At 38.0% G+C, this 17,500-nt stretch overlaps 1 protein-coding gene across 4 annotated transcripts; it reads right to left on the reverse strand.

Annotated features, from left to right (window-relative positions):
- Window positions 1–1,491: 1,491 nt before the first annotated feature.
- LOC148847946 (zinc finger CCCH domain-containing protein 48-like) lies at window positions 1,492–13,966 on the reverse strand. 4 transcript variants are annotated; one of them, XM_088949279.1, is made up of 9 exons: window positions 12,837–13,966; window positions 12,638–12,733; window positions 12,425–12,514; window positions 12,156–12,257; window positions 11,509–11,655; window positions 10,165–10,284; window positions 9,994–10,053; window positions 2,004–2,101; window positions 1,492–1,877 (listed from the first exon to the last, which is right to left on the reverse strand). In XM_088949279.1, exons 1-9 carry the CDS (start codon window positions 13,281–13,283, stop codon window positions 1,733–1,735), a joined length of 1,305 nt encoding a protein of 434 aa, XP_088805405.1. In that variant the 5' UTR covers window positions 13,284–13,966; the 3' UTR covers window positions 1,492–1,732. The 4 variants fall into 4 exon arrangements, with proteins under 4 accessions (XP_088805405.1, XP_088805407.1, XP_088805404.1 ...); XM_088949281.1 differs by lacking the exon at window positions 12,425–12,514 and having other exon boundaries at window positions 12,837–13,944; XM_088949278.1 differs by lacking the exons at window positions 1,492–1,877; window positions 2,004–2,101 and adding an exon at window positions 4,699–7,155 and having other exon boundaries at window positions 12,837–13,941.
- Window positions 13,967–17,500: the final 3,534 nt, after the last annotated feature.

Genomic DNA, 17,500 nt, shown 5'->3' on the forward strand with positions numbered 1-17,500 from the left:
AAAATCCCTATCCACATCCCGCTAACAAGGACAAAGTTATTCCCATCCCTGTCTTCACAAGGATCCCCACTCTTCGTGATTCTTTATAATGTCAACCATTGTGTTTTTATTTTTTATTTTAAAAAATAACATAATTAAAATTTACAATCCTATTAGAAAAGTTTCAAACATATTCAATCATATTTTTAAAAATATTAATATATAGATGTATGTGTACATATATACATAAACATATGCATATATATGCATATATATTAGCGAGGATCCCATGGGGCAGGGATCAGGGTTCCCATAGGGCAAGGAGTGCTCTCCCCATCCTTGCCAATGGGATGAAAATTTCCCCAAATTTGTTCCCAGGGGGGGGGATCATCCCCATCCTGCGCAAATCCCCACGGGGATTAGGAAATGGAGAAAATTTGTCATCCTAAATTTGATAAACAACCCTATCAAAAATTAATTATTGTTATTTTTGTAATGTAAAAAAAATATTAAAAACAATATATAAAATATAAATGATTATTAATTATTATATAAAATAATTATATACTATTTCATGTTTCTATTGTTTACCATTTAACAAATCACATGCATCACAAGGGTTCCTGCTAGTAATTTAATTAAAGTAAATAATAGCATATTGTTGGTGTTATGCATGTAGTAATTTGTAAAATCTCTCGGATATTACAACATTTGTTAGATTTCTTCTAAATTTCCATAGTACATCTATATAGTATGTATATCTTTCTAGTATATTCATATATACTAAAAGTGCATCATAGATCATACTTATCCATTTTTAAACATACCAATAAACTTTGTTTGACCATAAGTCACTTGTGAGACCGTAAAAGGAAACAAAAATCAATCATCAGTTTTGAGTCTAGATTTACTAAATGCAAATAGGGGTGGATTTGAGCCAAGCCAAATAATACCAGACTCGAGTAAAAAATTCATAAGCTCAAGCTCGGCTCAGCTTGGCTCGTTTTATATTTTATAAAAATAAAAATTATATATAAAAAAATATTTTATATTTAAAAAACTAATAGTTATAATATTTTTATTATATAACACACTATCTATCTAAGCCTCACAAGCGAAGCTCTAGTAGTGCTCGAACTCGACTCATTCAATAATTGAGCCATTGAATTAGACTCGAACTCGACTGAAGTCAAGCCAAATTGAGCTCAAACAACTCGTGAAAAGCTCAGCTCGCTGCAACCCCTATATGCAAACACTCAAATCTCCCCATGAATTTAATATCAAGTTGCTTTTTAAAAATTACATTAATTCATAGGAATAAAACAAAGAAGGGTTCGACTATGATATGGAAAATATATGATATCTAAAAAATTTCTGACCAGTCAACTGGAATCTTAAACGTGGTAACCAATCAAGTTTTACTGATCAAAAACTCTTCCCATACCATATCTTTTCCGCATCATAGATTTTCCAATAGAATAACTATATTAGCAAAATTTTAACGCTATGGGATTGAGATTGTCGACTTCTGGTTCAAGTTTTCGTATTCATACAATAAAATTCCAAGGCCAAGGGTACTTGATATTACCCAAAAATTTAACGCTCTCCTCAAATTGTCGTTTAACTTATACATTATTGAGATGGAACAATAATAAGGCAAAAGGGCCAACGAAAAAAACTTTTGGCAAACATTACGCCCTACGGAGGATTGTTGTACAAAAAACCAAAAAAAAAATGTTGTTATCCATTGAAATCAAGGGGTTGTTGATGCTGCTTCTGTCGACCATTTCCACACTCTGAGTTCACCAGTTCCGTCACCAGTGAAAAATAACCCGCCAGGACCTATTTGAATTGCACGTACCTCCTCCTTGGAAAATATCTTCCCCCTCTCACTGAACCTATACCATATAATAAACAGTCCCTTGATTAAATGAGATGTAGATACCCGTATCCCCTTCTCTCCTGTCTAAGTGCATTCAAACACAAGAAAGAAAATAAAATAAAAGAGACGAGTAAAAACTTACGATGGCAGGTCATAGAGGTGGACAGTGTTGTCGTTGCATGAACACAACAACACAGGTTTGGCTTGTGCATCATGAATACCACAGAGAGCAAGTACGCCCTATGAGGAACGAAACACATAATCAATAATCATATTTTTATAAACATATAAACCTTCAAGCAGTAAAAAAATGAAAAACAAATGCAAGCACCATTACTGGATCCAGAAGTAGTGGTCATCACGTGTAGACTGTACAAAGACCAAAAATAACCACCAAAAGTAATAGGCAAATGGCTCAATAAAAGAGATCATTCTTCGTTTCACTCTTGTAAGTAAATGATATTTCACAATCTAACAGCATACCTATAATATAATAACCATACTTACTCTTCACATTTGGTTCATTGGGCTAAAGGGGTAGTCCAATGAACCAAATTTTAAGAAAAAACAGGAAGAAACTATAAAACAATATGTGAATTTTAAAGGCGTCAGCTATATATCCAAAATAACGATGGATTACATCCCCAAAAGCTCTCTTACAATGATAATACCCTTCCAAAAAGCTTAGTTGCATTTACTTTTGGGGGTGAAAACTTGGCCACTGCTTACAATTTCAATGCACACTTCTACGAAGGGACCATTGATGGATGTAAAGGAAATTTTTTGGCTGACAAGCATGCAAACGCAGGTTTCAAGTCGCACAGCTACTATGCGCAAAAAAAATAACGACTTTTTTTTCGGTGGAAAAAGAGGGACCATTTCTTAAATCTGTCTCCAGTCTACCCCTCCCAAGATCCTAGATAGTTGGGGCCCAAATTGGGTAATGACCTTTAATTCACCCAATCAGATGCTCCACTATCTTCTGAAGTTTGTAGAACTCCGTAAACCCTACAAAATCCTTGAGAATCATTGCACCACCAATCAACTTGGTGAAGTTTGGATTAACCTGGATATGAAAGGAACATCTGAACTCTCAAGTGAAAATGCCCCATCCACCTTGCTCAAGTATGGCATAAAATGAGCTTCAAAAGAGAAAAGATTAAAAAAAAACAACCAATAACCTAACTCTTTTTCTAGAAGAGAGAGAGAAGAAAAAAAAAATATATATATATATACAGGTTTACAAAGGGATAAACTCAGCAGTCAGCACTAACTATACAAAACACCAAAATATCATAGGGAGAAAACCTCCCAAAAACCAATCTCTCAAGTCCATCCTGACCCCAACTAAAGAACAACTAAACTGAGAATAGATCATAAAAAGCAATGTTGCAGAAAGACTTGTTAGTAAATAGCCATCTGAACATGGAGAGCCAATACTTCTCAAGATACCATCTTATCAGCAGCAGTTTTTTCTTCAAAAATTCTCCTATTTCTTTCCTTTGATACCTTCCACAAAATAAATACTGCAAATTTACTCCAGATCTTCCTCCCTCCTCTGCTTAAGCTCCCAATATGCCAGCTTGAAGAAGACTAGCCATCAGGTCAGACAGACCCAACACCTAGTTAAAATAATTCAGAAAGAAGGACAAGATGGTCTAGATGGTTCACCAGTGCAAGAGGATTAACAGACTGCAAAAACCGGATACAGAAGACACAGGCCTCACTTATGATATAATACTCACCCATCTCTTAATAACTCCTTTGTAAAAAATTTGTTAAGAACCACAGTCTGATGATGAAAGGCCACTTTAGACGGGACACCACGAACCAATAGAAAAACTAAATGGGAAATTTGGAACTTCACCAGCAACCAGCTGATGAGTGCATGATCTCACAGAGAATACAACCAACTTATCCAATTTCCAAAATCTGCCATCTGGTGACCCAGACTATGTGGGTATACTCCCCGAGCAGAGGTAATACTCTCTCCACCTCCTCCAACTCCCAATCCTGCACATTCCTTGAATATAGGAGCCCAACTACATTAACCACGGTTTGAAGAGACAACGGATCAACAGGCATCAGACCAAACCCTGAGTTTACTACCATCCTCAAGCTTGAATCCAGGACCAGAAGAAAAAGATTCAAAGCAGCTTCCAACACCCTTCCAGAGCGAGCAACCAGAAGGCAAGGGAGCAAAACTGGGATTAACCACCAACCCTGTGACCAAACTACATGGAAATTAAGGATCACTAATCCCCTCTCTTTCCACTAGAACCTCCAGAACCATTTCCACAGCAAAGCCACATCCCCCAGTTAAACCTAGCCCTCCAACATATTTGGGAAAACAAGCAGCATCACAATGCACCATGATAACTGATCATGCTCTTGCTTGCAAAAATTTTTGACTTTCTTCACAACAAAATAGAAGGATCAATATAGCACCTTCGCAGCTAACTCCTTCACCTGAACCAAAATCCAGTTATCAATTTTATTGACAAAGGGCATCTGGAAATCTGCAGACCCCTCTAAAGTCTCCTTTTTGCTTCAACTTCTACCAAGGAAACATGCCTCGCCATGGAAGGCCCAATTAGAAATAGGAATGTCATTGGATTATCACTTCATTGCAGCTTTGCTGCTCAAACCCGGTCAAAAGAACTCTTGGAGTTTCCTGGTGCTTCTCAAATTCCATTAAAGAACATTTCAATTGCTGAAAGACTTGAGTAAACAGAGGCCTTTATTATGAAATCTCCCACTTGGAAATTATGCAAGACTATCTGATGAGAAAACGGAGTTGAATTTTTCCTGGTAAAATCAACCAATTGAGGAAGTTCTGAGAAGTAAGCAGTCTCTTCTTGTAGATGATTTCAGTTGCCATCAATGGCATCTCAATTTACATGGTGTGAGGGTTGCCTTACTTCCTACTCTGTGATTATTATGTATTTTTTCATTTTTTTTTTGGAAGGGGTAAAGTAAAATTTATTCAAACACAAAACAAAACCAAACAGCAATTCAGACCCAATAAGGCAGTCTGAAAAGTGTCTGGGATTACAGATTCCACCAAAAACAAGGCTGAAACAATACTGGTAGGCTAAGATCCTTGAATTCCCCAGATATGGAAATCCAAGAGATCAGCTTACCCACAGCCCTCTGAATTACAACATCAAGACCCTTAGACCTATTACAGAAAATTCTATTATTCCTCTCAGTCCAAATGGACCATAAACAGCAGCTGAGATTGTCTTCCACATGATCTTTCCTCTCTTATTCATACCCTTCAACTTCCAGCTACAGAGGTGCTCCTTAACTGATCTCAGCATGACCCACTTAGCACCCAAAGCTTGAAGAAAACACATCCATATCTGAAAGGAGAACGGACAATGAAGACATAACTGCTCTGTAGTTTCTGTGGCAGTCCCACAAAGAACACAATTTGGATCCAAAATTGGAATGCCTCTTCTCAATAGATTTGCTCTTGAGAGATATTTGTCAAGGGCCATCATCCGCACCAGGAAGTTGGACTTTGAGGGGCTCATAGGATTCCAGATCTAAGCAACTGGGAAATCAGAATGCCCAGCACTACATAATCTATCAGCCATGGACTTCACAGAAAAAACTCCATCGTTCTTCCATTTCCAGCACCATTTATCCTCCTCAAGAACACCAATCTTCTGATTACAAAGAATCGTCAACAGCTCCAAGAGATCTTCCAGCTCCCAATCAACCAAATTTCTCCTTAGGAGAGGGAGCCAAGAAACTGAATTCTCCCTCAAGGAGTACTCAGCCACAGTAGCCTCATGATTGACTGCACATCTGAAAATGTGAGGGAAAGATCCAGCTAAGGAGCCTTCTAAAAACCAATTTTCTTTCCAGAATTTTGTTCTATCACCTTTACCGGCAGTCACAGAAATCCCTTCCCCGAAAATAGGAAAACACCTCATAATACCTTTCCACAAGGAATTAGTCCAATTTGGAGGGGGGTCTCTAGTTCTCCAATCTCCCCATTTGGTCCCATACTTTTCAGCAATAAGAGATCTCCACCAAGCATTTCTCTCAGTCAAGAATCTCCAAATCCACTTGCACAAGAGAGCAGTATTGAAACTCTTCATTTTCCTTATTCCAAGACCACCTGCATCGGATAAGAAATAGGTTGGCAGATTTGAGGGAGTACTTTTGATCAAGGTTACCCTCCCTCCAAAAGAGAGGTGTTTCGCCTTCCAAGAGGAAAGTTTTCTCTCCATTCTCTCAATGACGGATCCCAAATCGAGGGAGAGAGCAAATTAGCCCCCAAAGGGAGACCCAAATACTTCACAGGAAGGAAATCAATCTTACAGGCCAAAACATCAGCACACTCCACTAAAGTACAGACATGCCCCACTGGAATGATAGATCTTTTGTTCAAGTTCACCTTAAGCCCTGAGACCACTTCAAACCAAATTAGAATACGAAGCATGAGATCCAACTAGGATGGGGAAGCATCCGTAAAGCACAAGGTATCATCAGCAAATTGAAGAAGATTGACTTTTTCTCCCCCCCTGACAAATGCAAAGCCTTCCCAACTGCCATCTTCAGCTGCCCTCTTACAAAAAAGGGTGAGAATTTCCATTACACAGGTAAACAACAAAGGAGACAAAGGATCCCCCTGCCTCAACCCCCTAGAGCTTTCGAAGAAACCTGCTGATTGGCCATTAATCAAAACTGAGAACTTGGGAGAGGATGTGCAAACTTTAACCCAATTTTCTCCATTTCTACCCAAAGTTCAAATGATGTAGAACTAAATCAATGCACCTCCAATTAACATGATCGTAAGCTTTCTCAATGTCTAATTTGCAAATTAAACCTGGAACACCCTCTCTTCATCTTGAGTGGATTAAATCATTAGCAATGAGAACCAAATCAAGCATCTACTTCCCAAGGACAAAAGCACTTTGATTGTTAGAGATGGCATTTCCTAACACTCCTTTCATTCTCTCAACAAGAACTTTGGACAGAATCTTTTAAAAACTGTGGAGAAGGCTAATAAGACTGAAATCTTTGACATTCACTGCCCCATCAATTTTTGGGATTAGCGTGATGAAAGTAGCATTCAAACTTCTTTGCAGAGAGGCATTATTGTGAAAAGCCTGAAAGACCTTCATAATGTCTTGCTTAACAGTATCCCAGCATTTGATGTAGAACAAATTTGTAAGGCCATCCAGACCAGGCGACTTATCAACCGCCATCAAAGAAATAGCAGATTTGATCTCCTCCGAGAAAGGCCTCTCAATATACAACTGTTGGTTTTCACTTAACTGCTTAAAAGGAGACCACTTATCAGCCGCCATTATTTTGTATTTTTCATTATCCTCTTCAAGAAAGAAAGTTGCAGGATGGGAAATTAAAAGCATAGAAGTTTACCAAGGAGGAAAAAAACAAATGGTATTTTATAAAATAAAGGTACTAGCCCCCTCAATTAATATAATGAAGCGGTGAGAATAGAATCTTAAACAAACATCAATTTCCAATTAGCTTTTGGCTGAAAACCAAGTCTTATTTTTCGAAGGTACGGTGGAAAATGGTTTAAACAATAGTTTGACCTCATGTGAACCATAGGCATGATTCACATGTCATGAGTATGCCAAACTCCCTAGGTACTGATTAAAAAATGAAGTATGCCCCAAGGTATCTATTTCTGAGAAAAGATAACTTGCATTGAAAGGGGGGAAAGGGCTTAACATAATAGATGCACAAGAGGGCCTACTAAAACAAAAAGACAAGGCCCCTGCAATTAAGAGAGCATAGCGTCAGCACCATACAAAAAATCCCTTCCAAATCTAGTTTAGCTAATCCATCAGCAGTATGATAGAGATCGCATGGAATCCATCTGAAGGATCAGATCAGCAAAGAGGCTAGTTCATGAACTTCAAACAGAAGATGAGCAAGTTTCTAAGGACTTTCCACCTGCCTTAGGCCCAAGTCAGCTTCCAACTGCTAAGGAACTTACAAGGAGTCTGTTGGCAATTCTTAGACCCTCAAAAAGAGTCTCTGCTCCCAATGCATCTGCTGCATTGGTTGGGCCACCATAAACCCATTAAGTATCAACATTCAAGTTCCTTAGGATGCTACTGATTCTTGCAGCAAAAGGGGTATCTAATGAGTTTCTAAAGATGCCATCAAACTATAGGAAGAAACTGCTCTCTCCTGTCTACAAAGGAGGGCGAAAGCAGTAGAGGTGAGCAGAATTTCCAGCCAGTTTCTTTGAAGATCTCCAAAGTTCAAGCCCATAACCATTTTGGCAGTAAGCATCCAGGAGTTGATTAAATGAAAAATCATGCATCTTAAACTCTCACCATCCATCGGGTGGTGACAGATGTACTCTTTTAATCTTTAACGGAAGTTACTGTTTCCTATAAAAAAAAGTCCACCTGCACCCAAAAAGAGAAAAACCAATTCCAAATGCCTATCACAAATGGACAAAGGATTAGCACGTAAGGACAATGTTCACCATGAGCATTGCAAAAGCTAATCCAATGAGGAGATAAGTAGTAATTGTTCCTTCTTTTTTGTAGCAAATCACATGTATTAATTTATACCGAATCGGACCGGACTTTTTTGACAAAATCCCAAGCCCGGCCCGAAACACAATCGGGCTTACTGTGTTAGGCCCAAGGTCAGGCTCGCGGGCCTAATTATATGACCAAGCCCGGCCAGGCCAGGCCGGGCCGTCAGGCTACCCGACCCATGAACAGGTCTAGCCAACACCATACCTCTTTAAAATTTAATGGTTGCAAAGTAAGAGAAAGGTTGGATTTGAAGTAATTTGTAAGAAAGAGGTACAAGTAAAAGAGCCTGAGGGGGAGGGATGCCAAATCTGACTATAAAACTTGAAAGGATCCAAAATACGCATCTTCAAGGATTTGAAGTAAATTTTGGAAGCACAAGAAAATACAGGGTCTCTCAAGCCTCTCTTCTGAATCCTAAATCCCAGTAAAACCAATTACTAGCAGGAGAGAGGGAATAAAATTTAACCACATTTTCCTTTCTAAATATAGAAAGAGCATAAGAAGAAAATTGGTCATCTAAGGGGGAATCGCCCTATCCACTTATGCTCCCAAGACTTGATATTATTACCAAAATATACATTGTACCTTATGCAAGGAAGGAAAAGAGGAAGGATAGAATGAATGGCCTTCCAAAGTGCGGTCCAAGTAGCTCTAGTAGATAAGATCAGCATCCCATCCATTATCCAACTGCCCAGGCATGCTTACGAGCCTACAGTTCTACACCCCACCTATTCCCAAGCCTCCCTACCTTTTGCTTTTGCTCACCATTTCCCATTTAACCAGATGCCTTCCCCATGTTCCCATAGGAAATCTAGTATTATTCTCTTGAAAACAAACAAATAGCACAATGGGAGCTTGAAAACAGACAAATAAAGCTATATAATATTCTTCCATTGATAACTACAAAAAGAAAATGTTGATCGAGAACCAATTACAGCTTAAGCCTTCTTTTAAATATTACCATACATGCAGTATAGAAAGAGAAAAAATATACTTTTGAAACTTTGGACCAAATTAGTACATTTTATTAGAGATCGAACATCTAAGAAGTCTAAAAAATCAGGATATTATGTCACATTACATAATACAGAAATACTCATTAGATTATCCCACATGTTTTACATTAGCAACCATATGGGAAACCAACTCTATAAAGGAAGATAGTAATAGAACGAGAAACCAGGTCCTTACATCTTAAATTCCAAAAAAAAAAATTAATAGAGCGTGTATTTAATCAAGCAATTGAAGTCCAATGAAATAGCAATGCCTCAATTCACAAAAGAAAGTCTCATAATTATCTTACCATAACCATTAAAAAGACAAATCAGAGACCGTATGTTGTACTAACAATCCCAAGTTATGAAATTACGACAAGATTATAATGTGAGACCCGTGTACTAAGATCTACAGGAAACTTTTATCAATTCATCTTTCCCTGATAAAACCTACTTATTAACATGATAGAAATGCAATGACAAAGATGCACAGCTCAGATTGTGACATTTTTCCTATTTAATGAAAGATTTCTTATTACCATGAAACATGACATAGATGCAAGATAAAAGAAAATCTCATAAAATATCTTACATGTTCTTCATTATGTGTGTATGTCACCTCCAAGCCACCACTTTCAGTAGCCACCCACACCTGCACAACAAAGAATTAAAATTATAAGTGAATTGGATAATAGGAATAAAAAATGTGAAGTATAACATAGAGAAATCTGCACAATCATGGAAAACAAGAAAATAAGCAAACCTTTATTGTCTTATCCAAAGAACATGACAATAAAAACCGATCCCAGCAAAGAACAGACATTACAACTGAAGTGTGATCTGTCAGTGTCTGAAGACACTGTAAAGTATCAAGGTCCCACACCTGAAAGAAAATAAAACAGTTTAAAGAAAAGATAAAGAAATATGAAGCATGTTTATAAAAAGTAAACACAAATAATGAGATAAAGATAATCAGAATCAACTAAGAACAAACTCCTAACTTCCCAAATAGAAATATTGATAAATATCTCAACTAATATGATGAAGGCAACAACATGTGCATGATATTATAAGCAAACGACAAATAGTGCATCACTCAACCACATTGCTCAGAGTATTGATTCTCTTGATACACAAAATAATCAAGAGTTTGTATTTGACCATAACTGTTTATTTCTGCCTTATCTTTTGGCAGCCATCTTACCATCTTATTAAATGACTTTTTATCATATAAAAAACACTAAATCTAACAACTCCTCTTAAAAAGGGAAGGTTACCCCAAGATACTATCAATACTTTGAACCTTGCCAAATAATCAAATATAACTTGGACAAAATCTCTCAAATCTAGGATGCTTGATGACAGGCTGGGTTTTCTCCAACTTCAGCTAGGCTTATTTTATCAGCCCAACTTACAGCTATGCTTAAAACCATTGGTAATGCATTTTTATAATGTAAAAAAAAAAAATCTTTACTAAAATACAAAGAGTGCAAGGCTGGTGAAGAAGGGTTGCCACAAAATATATAAGCATAATAGTATAGAGGCGTAGGAACAAAAAACAAGAAAATGAAGACCGCATCCACAATTAGCACATAAAGTGTGCACTCAAACTTGACATATTCTTCATTACTACCATCTGGATCATCATCACATATCCTTGAAAACAAGCAGTGGGGGCTACGGTTCCCCCATAAGTTTTGAGAACACCCTTGATATTTGCCAGAGATAATAAGAGGTGAGGTAAACTTAACAGAATGCCCCTATATCAAATTAAGTTCCAAATGAAAAAGATAACTGAGGAAAATAGAGTTTGAGAACGTTTTTGTTAATTCATGAATAGGATCTACATGGGCACACACATAGATCCATGGATCCATACATCCTGATCAGAAAAGAAAAGTATCGGTAGAATAAGGAAGAAATCGAATTGATAGATATCTTTCTTGAAATAAACAAAACAGGTACAAATTAAGAGATGCTTCCTTCCCATCATATTACATAAGAGGAAAAAATGCTCACTTAAAATCATCAAGTTGAATGTCCAAACAAAAAAAATCTCTTAATAACCACATATAGATGGAAGTTGCAATGAATGAAACCAACTTACCCTTATTGTATGGTCCATAGATCCAGAGTAGAGCCTATTAGCTCCAACAACCAATGAAACAACAGCAAGAGTGTGACCCTGAAGGGATGCAGCTGGTTGGAAGGAGTTGGTTGCAGCACTAAATTTCCATGCCAGTATATTGCTATCCTGCATCATCAAACAAAAGGAACTTATTCAGATCCATATGGGGACAAAGAACCACCTCTTGGTATACTAACTCAGGTGTGCAGTCAAGTATGTATGTTTCCAAATCCTAATATCATATATGAAAATATAAGGTTTCCATTTGACAATAGAGGGTACAAGTTAATTTGGAAATTAGGAAATGAAAGTGGTGAATAGAAGGCACACGCCAGTTTGGAACTTAGGTACAATGGTATGTATTAATTTGAACATTGGAATCTACAGGTTAATTTAGGAGTGCATATTAAAACATGATTACGTGTCTCTGTGTCCTGGAATCTTGCAGGAAAACCCAGGTTCCCTTTTCTTTTTCAATGGTAAATGTACAGAATTACGATAATGATAAATGTACATCTTCAACCATGTACACCATACGAAAATTAGGGAATGGAACTGAAGAATAGAATATGCATGTTAATTTGAAATTTAGAAAATGAAATTCCAGTTGTATTCCAAAGAATTACCTGTATCCCAGCAAAAAGCATCTCATTACCCACAGCCAGAGCATAAACTTGTCCAACAGGGCCATCGAGACTCAAATCAGTCGCAGTTTGGGTGTTCCATGCCTGCAATATCACCATTTTAGACTCAGTTAAGTAAAGCGTCCTTCACAAACTACTCTAGGCCAACAACAAAAAAATATATTAGTAATATATACAAGCTAAATGCATATAGACAAAAATATAAAAGATAAAACATAACAAGAAAGTTAGCTCCAGCCAATCAAGTTAACCTTGACACCATTTGGAATTCCAACAAAAACCCATGGCCCTTCACTAATCATGCATCCAATTTCACCTCCTAAGTTTACAACTCCAGCACACTGTAACAAAACAAGGATAAACCATGGGATCTAAACGGGTTATACTACATTGTATCGAAACACAAAAGCAAGAATGGATCCATAAAAGAGCAATAAAAAACCAGAAAGTTACAAGATCACAACCTGCCCCGTCTGACAGTCCCAAACGCGTACAGATTCGTCTTTGCTCCCTGAATATAGCTTGTCAGACCCTGAAGGAAGCGCTATCCCCGTAACAACCTGTTCCATGAGTTCCACCAACCAACAAACTGAGAGAAACACAAAAGAGAATTGCCCATATGCAACTGTCTGGATGAGAAGCAGCAATCGTGAATAAAATCACCTTCTGGTGTCCTTCCAGCTGCGTCAACAACGAGAAGCAGTCGCCGAAAGACCAAGAATGCAGATACCTGCACTTATCACCGTAGCTGCACTTCCCTGTCATCCAATAGTGACAAACCCTGTCTTGTGTTTTGTGAGGAACCCTAACTCCCCCAGATCCCCCTTGAGACCGGCCCCACGTTGACGACATCTGAGTATGGTTAGGAGCTCTACGAATGGAAGGAGGACCAGAAAAACTCCTATCATCGACGAAACCCTGAGAACGCTTTGCTGGCGTTCCATCACCGTTCGGTGGTGGCAACTCTCTGTGCAGGAACGGGCAAGGATATCTATTACACCTCCCCGCCCTCCAGTGGTAACAGACTTTCTGCGATTTATCAGTTGCAGCAGCTCCCAGTCGATTAAACACTCGCTTATTTCCATCTCTTCCCGCTGAGTCGACATCCATAACTACCAAATGCAAAAAGAGATAAAGAAAAAAGAAAACCTAGTTCAGGATAAAAGGCAACAACCTAGTTTAAATACTCCACTCCGGCTAGATATTGCTCCGGATAGTGACCTTCAATCAAAACTCAGAAACCTCCACCCCTTCCATCCAAAAGAAAACTTAATATTTTCTCCGCCTACACTCCAAAAACAGGTTGACGAAGAACAATCCCTACAAACTCGCGGAAGACAGACCGATAAGCCGTTCCGGGACTCTAAGGAGGGGAAAACAAACATCTCCCGTAGATAATAAAGCAAGGCAGCAGAATATATAGATCCGATCATCACGCGAAGTAATGAGAGCTTCTCCAAGTCCTTTTATTTAATGGCGGAAGATGCCCTAGAAACTCGAAATTGCACAGACCGAGAGATGAGGAGTAGCAAACCTGGATAAAAAATCCTCGTTTCTTGACGGCGAGCCCTGTTCATTAAGATATGTACCTCGACTTTGATCTTGGTCCGACGAGGTGAGCGAGATTCAAAGTGTTTGGGATGATGGGCGGAAGAAACCCTAATGCGTTTCAGAGTCTTCTTCTTTCTTTCACCGGAGCACCTCATAAACGCATCCGAGATGTTCGACTATATATAAGTCTTGCTTGAGTCTCAAACACCACGGTATTCATAAGGAAACCCACCAAGTTTCACACACGCTTTTACACTGGCAACACTGACAGATAGCGATGTCATGTTACCGGTAGTATGATAATCCTCTATTTCACAATCTCATCCACTGATTTTGTTGATCATCTCCTGAAGAAATCTTTGATAATGAAGTCGTTGACCGGTTCGGGATAGCTAGGTTGACCCATCCAAACCGGTGGGCTGAACTGGGTTCCGCGGGAAGGAGGGAGATAGGATTATTTATGATTCACATAGTTGCAAACGACCCAATAGGGTTTTTTATTGGGTTTTTAGCATAGCAGAGCAACTTTTGGGATTTGATATCAATATGTTTAAAAAAGATTTCAAAAATAGGTTAACTTTTTAAAAATAATATCAAGGAAGGGCAAAACCCTTCATCTTCTTCTCCTTGCCATTTGTTCATCAGAAACCGTCATTCACCACTGCTCGCCATCGTCGTTTGCTACCACTCACCTTTGGCAACATTACCGGAGGTGCCCAAAGGCAGAGGTGGCGGCAGTGGTGCTGGTGGTCATTCCTCTGCCCGCCACCTCTGTCTCCACCCATCTTTGGCAACATTGTCAGAGGCGAAGGTGGAGGTGGGCAGAGGCGGTGGTGGACGGCAGCTCTAGTGAACAAATGGCAATAAGAATATGATGAACAATGTTTTGCCCTTTATTGATATTATTTTTAAAAAGTTAACCTATTTTTGAATTTTTTTAAATATATTACTCTTATTGATATTAAACCCCAAAAGTTGCCCTTATATGCTATTACCCCTTTTTTATTCAAAAGATCTTTGACAATGAAGTCGTTGATTGGTTCAAGATAGCTAAATTGACCCATCCAAATCGGTGGGTTGAACTAGGTTCCACAATAATCAAGGGCCTACACAATGGGGGTAGCCCATCCCCCACCCCGGAGCAGACAGGATTTGAACCCAACTTCCCAAGTCTATGCTACAATCAATAGGAGACCTTATTAACCAGTTAGTTGGCACCTTGCCCCTTGTGGACCTAGGGGTGGATTTGAGCTAAGCTGAATAGTATGAGCCTTGAGCTCGGTTCACTAATGTATTACAAGTTAGAACCTTGAGCTTGAGCTCAACTCAATTTAAAAACTCATAAAAGAGCGAATAGCCCCATTTTCTATACTTCTTATTGGATATTTTTACCCCTTATCTAAGCAACATACAACGGGCATAAAAAAAGGACATATATGTCCTTTACTCTCACTCAAAAAATTGCCCACATATAACAATTAGGAAACTACCCATGAATTGTAAATAGTTTTATCTTGGAGATACTGTCACGTGCAAATGCACGTACATGTTTATTATATATATATATATTCGAGCTCGACTTGTTTATTAATTGATCCTCTAAATTGGGCTCGAACTCGGCTTGAAGCTCAGTTGAAACCAAGTCGAGCCAAGCTTGAGTAACTCCTGAAGAGCTCGGCTCGTGGGCACCCCTACTTGTGGTATTGCTGCCAAGTAGAGGCACGATCAAATCCATTGAACTACAAATTCTTCATGAGCCTATGAAATTTGAGTGTAAATTCTGACCTATTTTCGTTTCAAATTTTAGCTTATTTTGTTTAATTGCTGTACAAATGAAGTAAATCAAGACACGAAGCAGACTTGAGTAAAATCCAAAACAAAATTGAACAAAAATTTACATTTTTTACATTTGCACTTCTATGTATTTGTACTAGTGCTTGCATTTCAACCAAACATAGCCTAAAATTCAATTTTAGCTCAATTGAGTTTCAAGCTTTCCTATTCAAACTTTACTCAAGTCGATGTTCGATGACATATTTGAGTATCTACTAAGTTATAAATAAATTAATATTATAAACATTGTAAATAAAAATATATTGAAATTTTCATTATAAAATGATATTTTTGTCATGGAAAATAAATATCAAAAAATAATATTTTCTTATATTGTAAATAAAAATATATTAAAAATAAGATTTTATTATATACTTAATGAGGAATGTAAGCTACTTGACTCAAGTATTATGAATTTTGAACTTAATTATTTAGAATTTGAGTATTTAGTGAATTTGAATAGCTCGTGAATAGGAATAGGATTAATCAATCAACCCACATTTGCTACAATAGTATCGTAGCCCAGCCTTGGAACAACCAAATCAAAGCCTTTGATTTATTGTCATGACCCACCTTGAATTAGATGAAGTGATTCCTTGGTGGGGCCATTGTAGTACATCTAACGCCATGATTTTCTATTTTAGACCTTGGCTATGATAATATTATATTAAATTCACATGTGTCCCATAATACATTCCAAACATATATTACGAATATCTCCTATTGACAACTATGGGAGATGTTCCTAGTGCACATTGAGATGTGCATGTGGACTGTGGTAGCAAAAGTTAACTCAAATTGGCTCACTCACTTGCACACCTAGGTAAATAACTAGTTGTGCATACTGTGATGACGAGCAACAAATCCTGAGTGGATGGTTCTTTCACTGTGTGCCCACCCCCAAATTACCTTTTTTTTTTCTCGTAAAAAGGTATTAATTATAATGTGATGAGATCAAACCAAACAAAGATAGTATTAAGGATATGATCCGCTAGATCCTTGGTCGCACAATCCTGAATCCATATAGGACAGTTCATAATAAAAGTTCTAGACCATGTAAGCCTTTATTTTTGCTATCTCATGGGCACCTCTGTTTGCCTTTCTATTTACAAAATTGAACAGCACAAACTGAGCTTGAATTATCTGCAAGATGTCCTAGCACAAAAGACAGCATCTCTAGCCCCTTCAGCATTAACTAGACTCCAAAGTAATAACTAGATTGAGGTAGTCACTTTCCATAATCACAGACATATGAGAGGTTTGGAGCAACGTTTAAAAAAAATGATTCGGAAATAGAATCATTTTGGTCACTGGTTTTCAGGTCGATGGTCCGACTGTCTGATTCGAACGGACAGTTCATTCTAACAGCAAAATTAAAAATAATTAAAAAAATAAAAAAAGTCAAAAACCGCTGAATGGGTGAACGGGTCTATAGGTCAACAGTTTATTGACTTTTTCAACAGTTTTTTATAAGATTCCAGGTTTAGGGTAAAATAGAACCGATTGTCTGGACGGTTCTGGGCCAAACGGTCCAACCATCCAAATCAACAGTGGTTCGAAAACATTGGTTTGGAGAGACCGAACTAGGTCCAAAAATTTCAGCACCACCATAGCTTAGCTTTAGCTTGGATAGGCGAGAGGGCTTTAAGGTTAACAAAAGCAGTTGTTACAACCTTTCCGGTGAAGTCTCGATCCACCATTCCAAAACCACCAGCTCCAGAAGCCAAAAATCTCCCGTCCACATTGAACTTAATCCAATCTAGGGAGGAAGGGGTCTAAAAAACAGCCTGAGCTTTAATTTCAAGGGCTGGCAAAGAAAATTGCAATCCTTGAGGGGAAGTCAACCTCTTCTCCTTCATCATTCTAAAAACAGAAGGCAATTTCCAAATTAAGATTTGGGTCAATATTATCAAGAGCAAATTTATTTATAGTTATCCAAATAG

Source organism: Nelumbo lutea, chromosome 6 (assembly GCF_056320005.1).
Source record: "Nelumbo lutea isolate HS-2025 chromosome 6, American lotus-T2T, whole genome shotgun sequence".
Classification (NCBI taxonomy): domain Eukaryota; kingdom Viridiplantae; phylum Streptophyta; class Magnoliopsida; order Proteales; family Nelumbonaceae; genus Nelumbo; species Nelumbo lutea.

Coding starts and splice junctions, on each gene's coding strand:
- LOC148847946 (XM_088949278.1), bottom strand. CDS start 13,283: ATGGATGTCGACTCAGCGGGAAGAGATGGAAATAAGCGAGTGTTTAAT. Junction 10,054..10,164: donor CTTTGGATAAGACAATAAAG/GTTTGCTTATTT, acceptor TTTGTTGTGCAG/GTGTGGGTGGCTACTGAAAG. Junction 7,156..9,993: donor ACACACATAATGAAGAACAT/GTAAGATATTTT, acceptor CCTTTTAAGCAG/TTAAGTGAAAACCAACAGTT.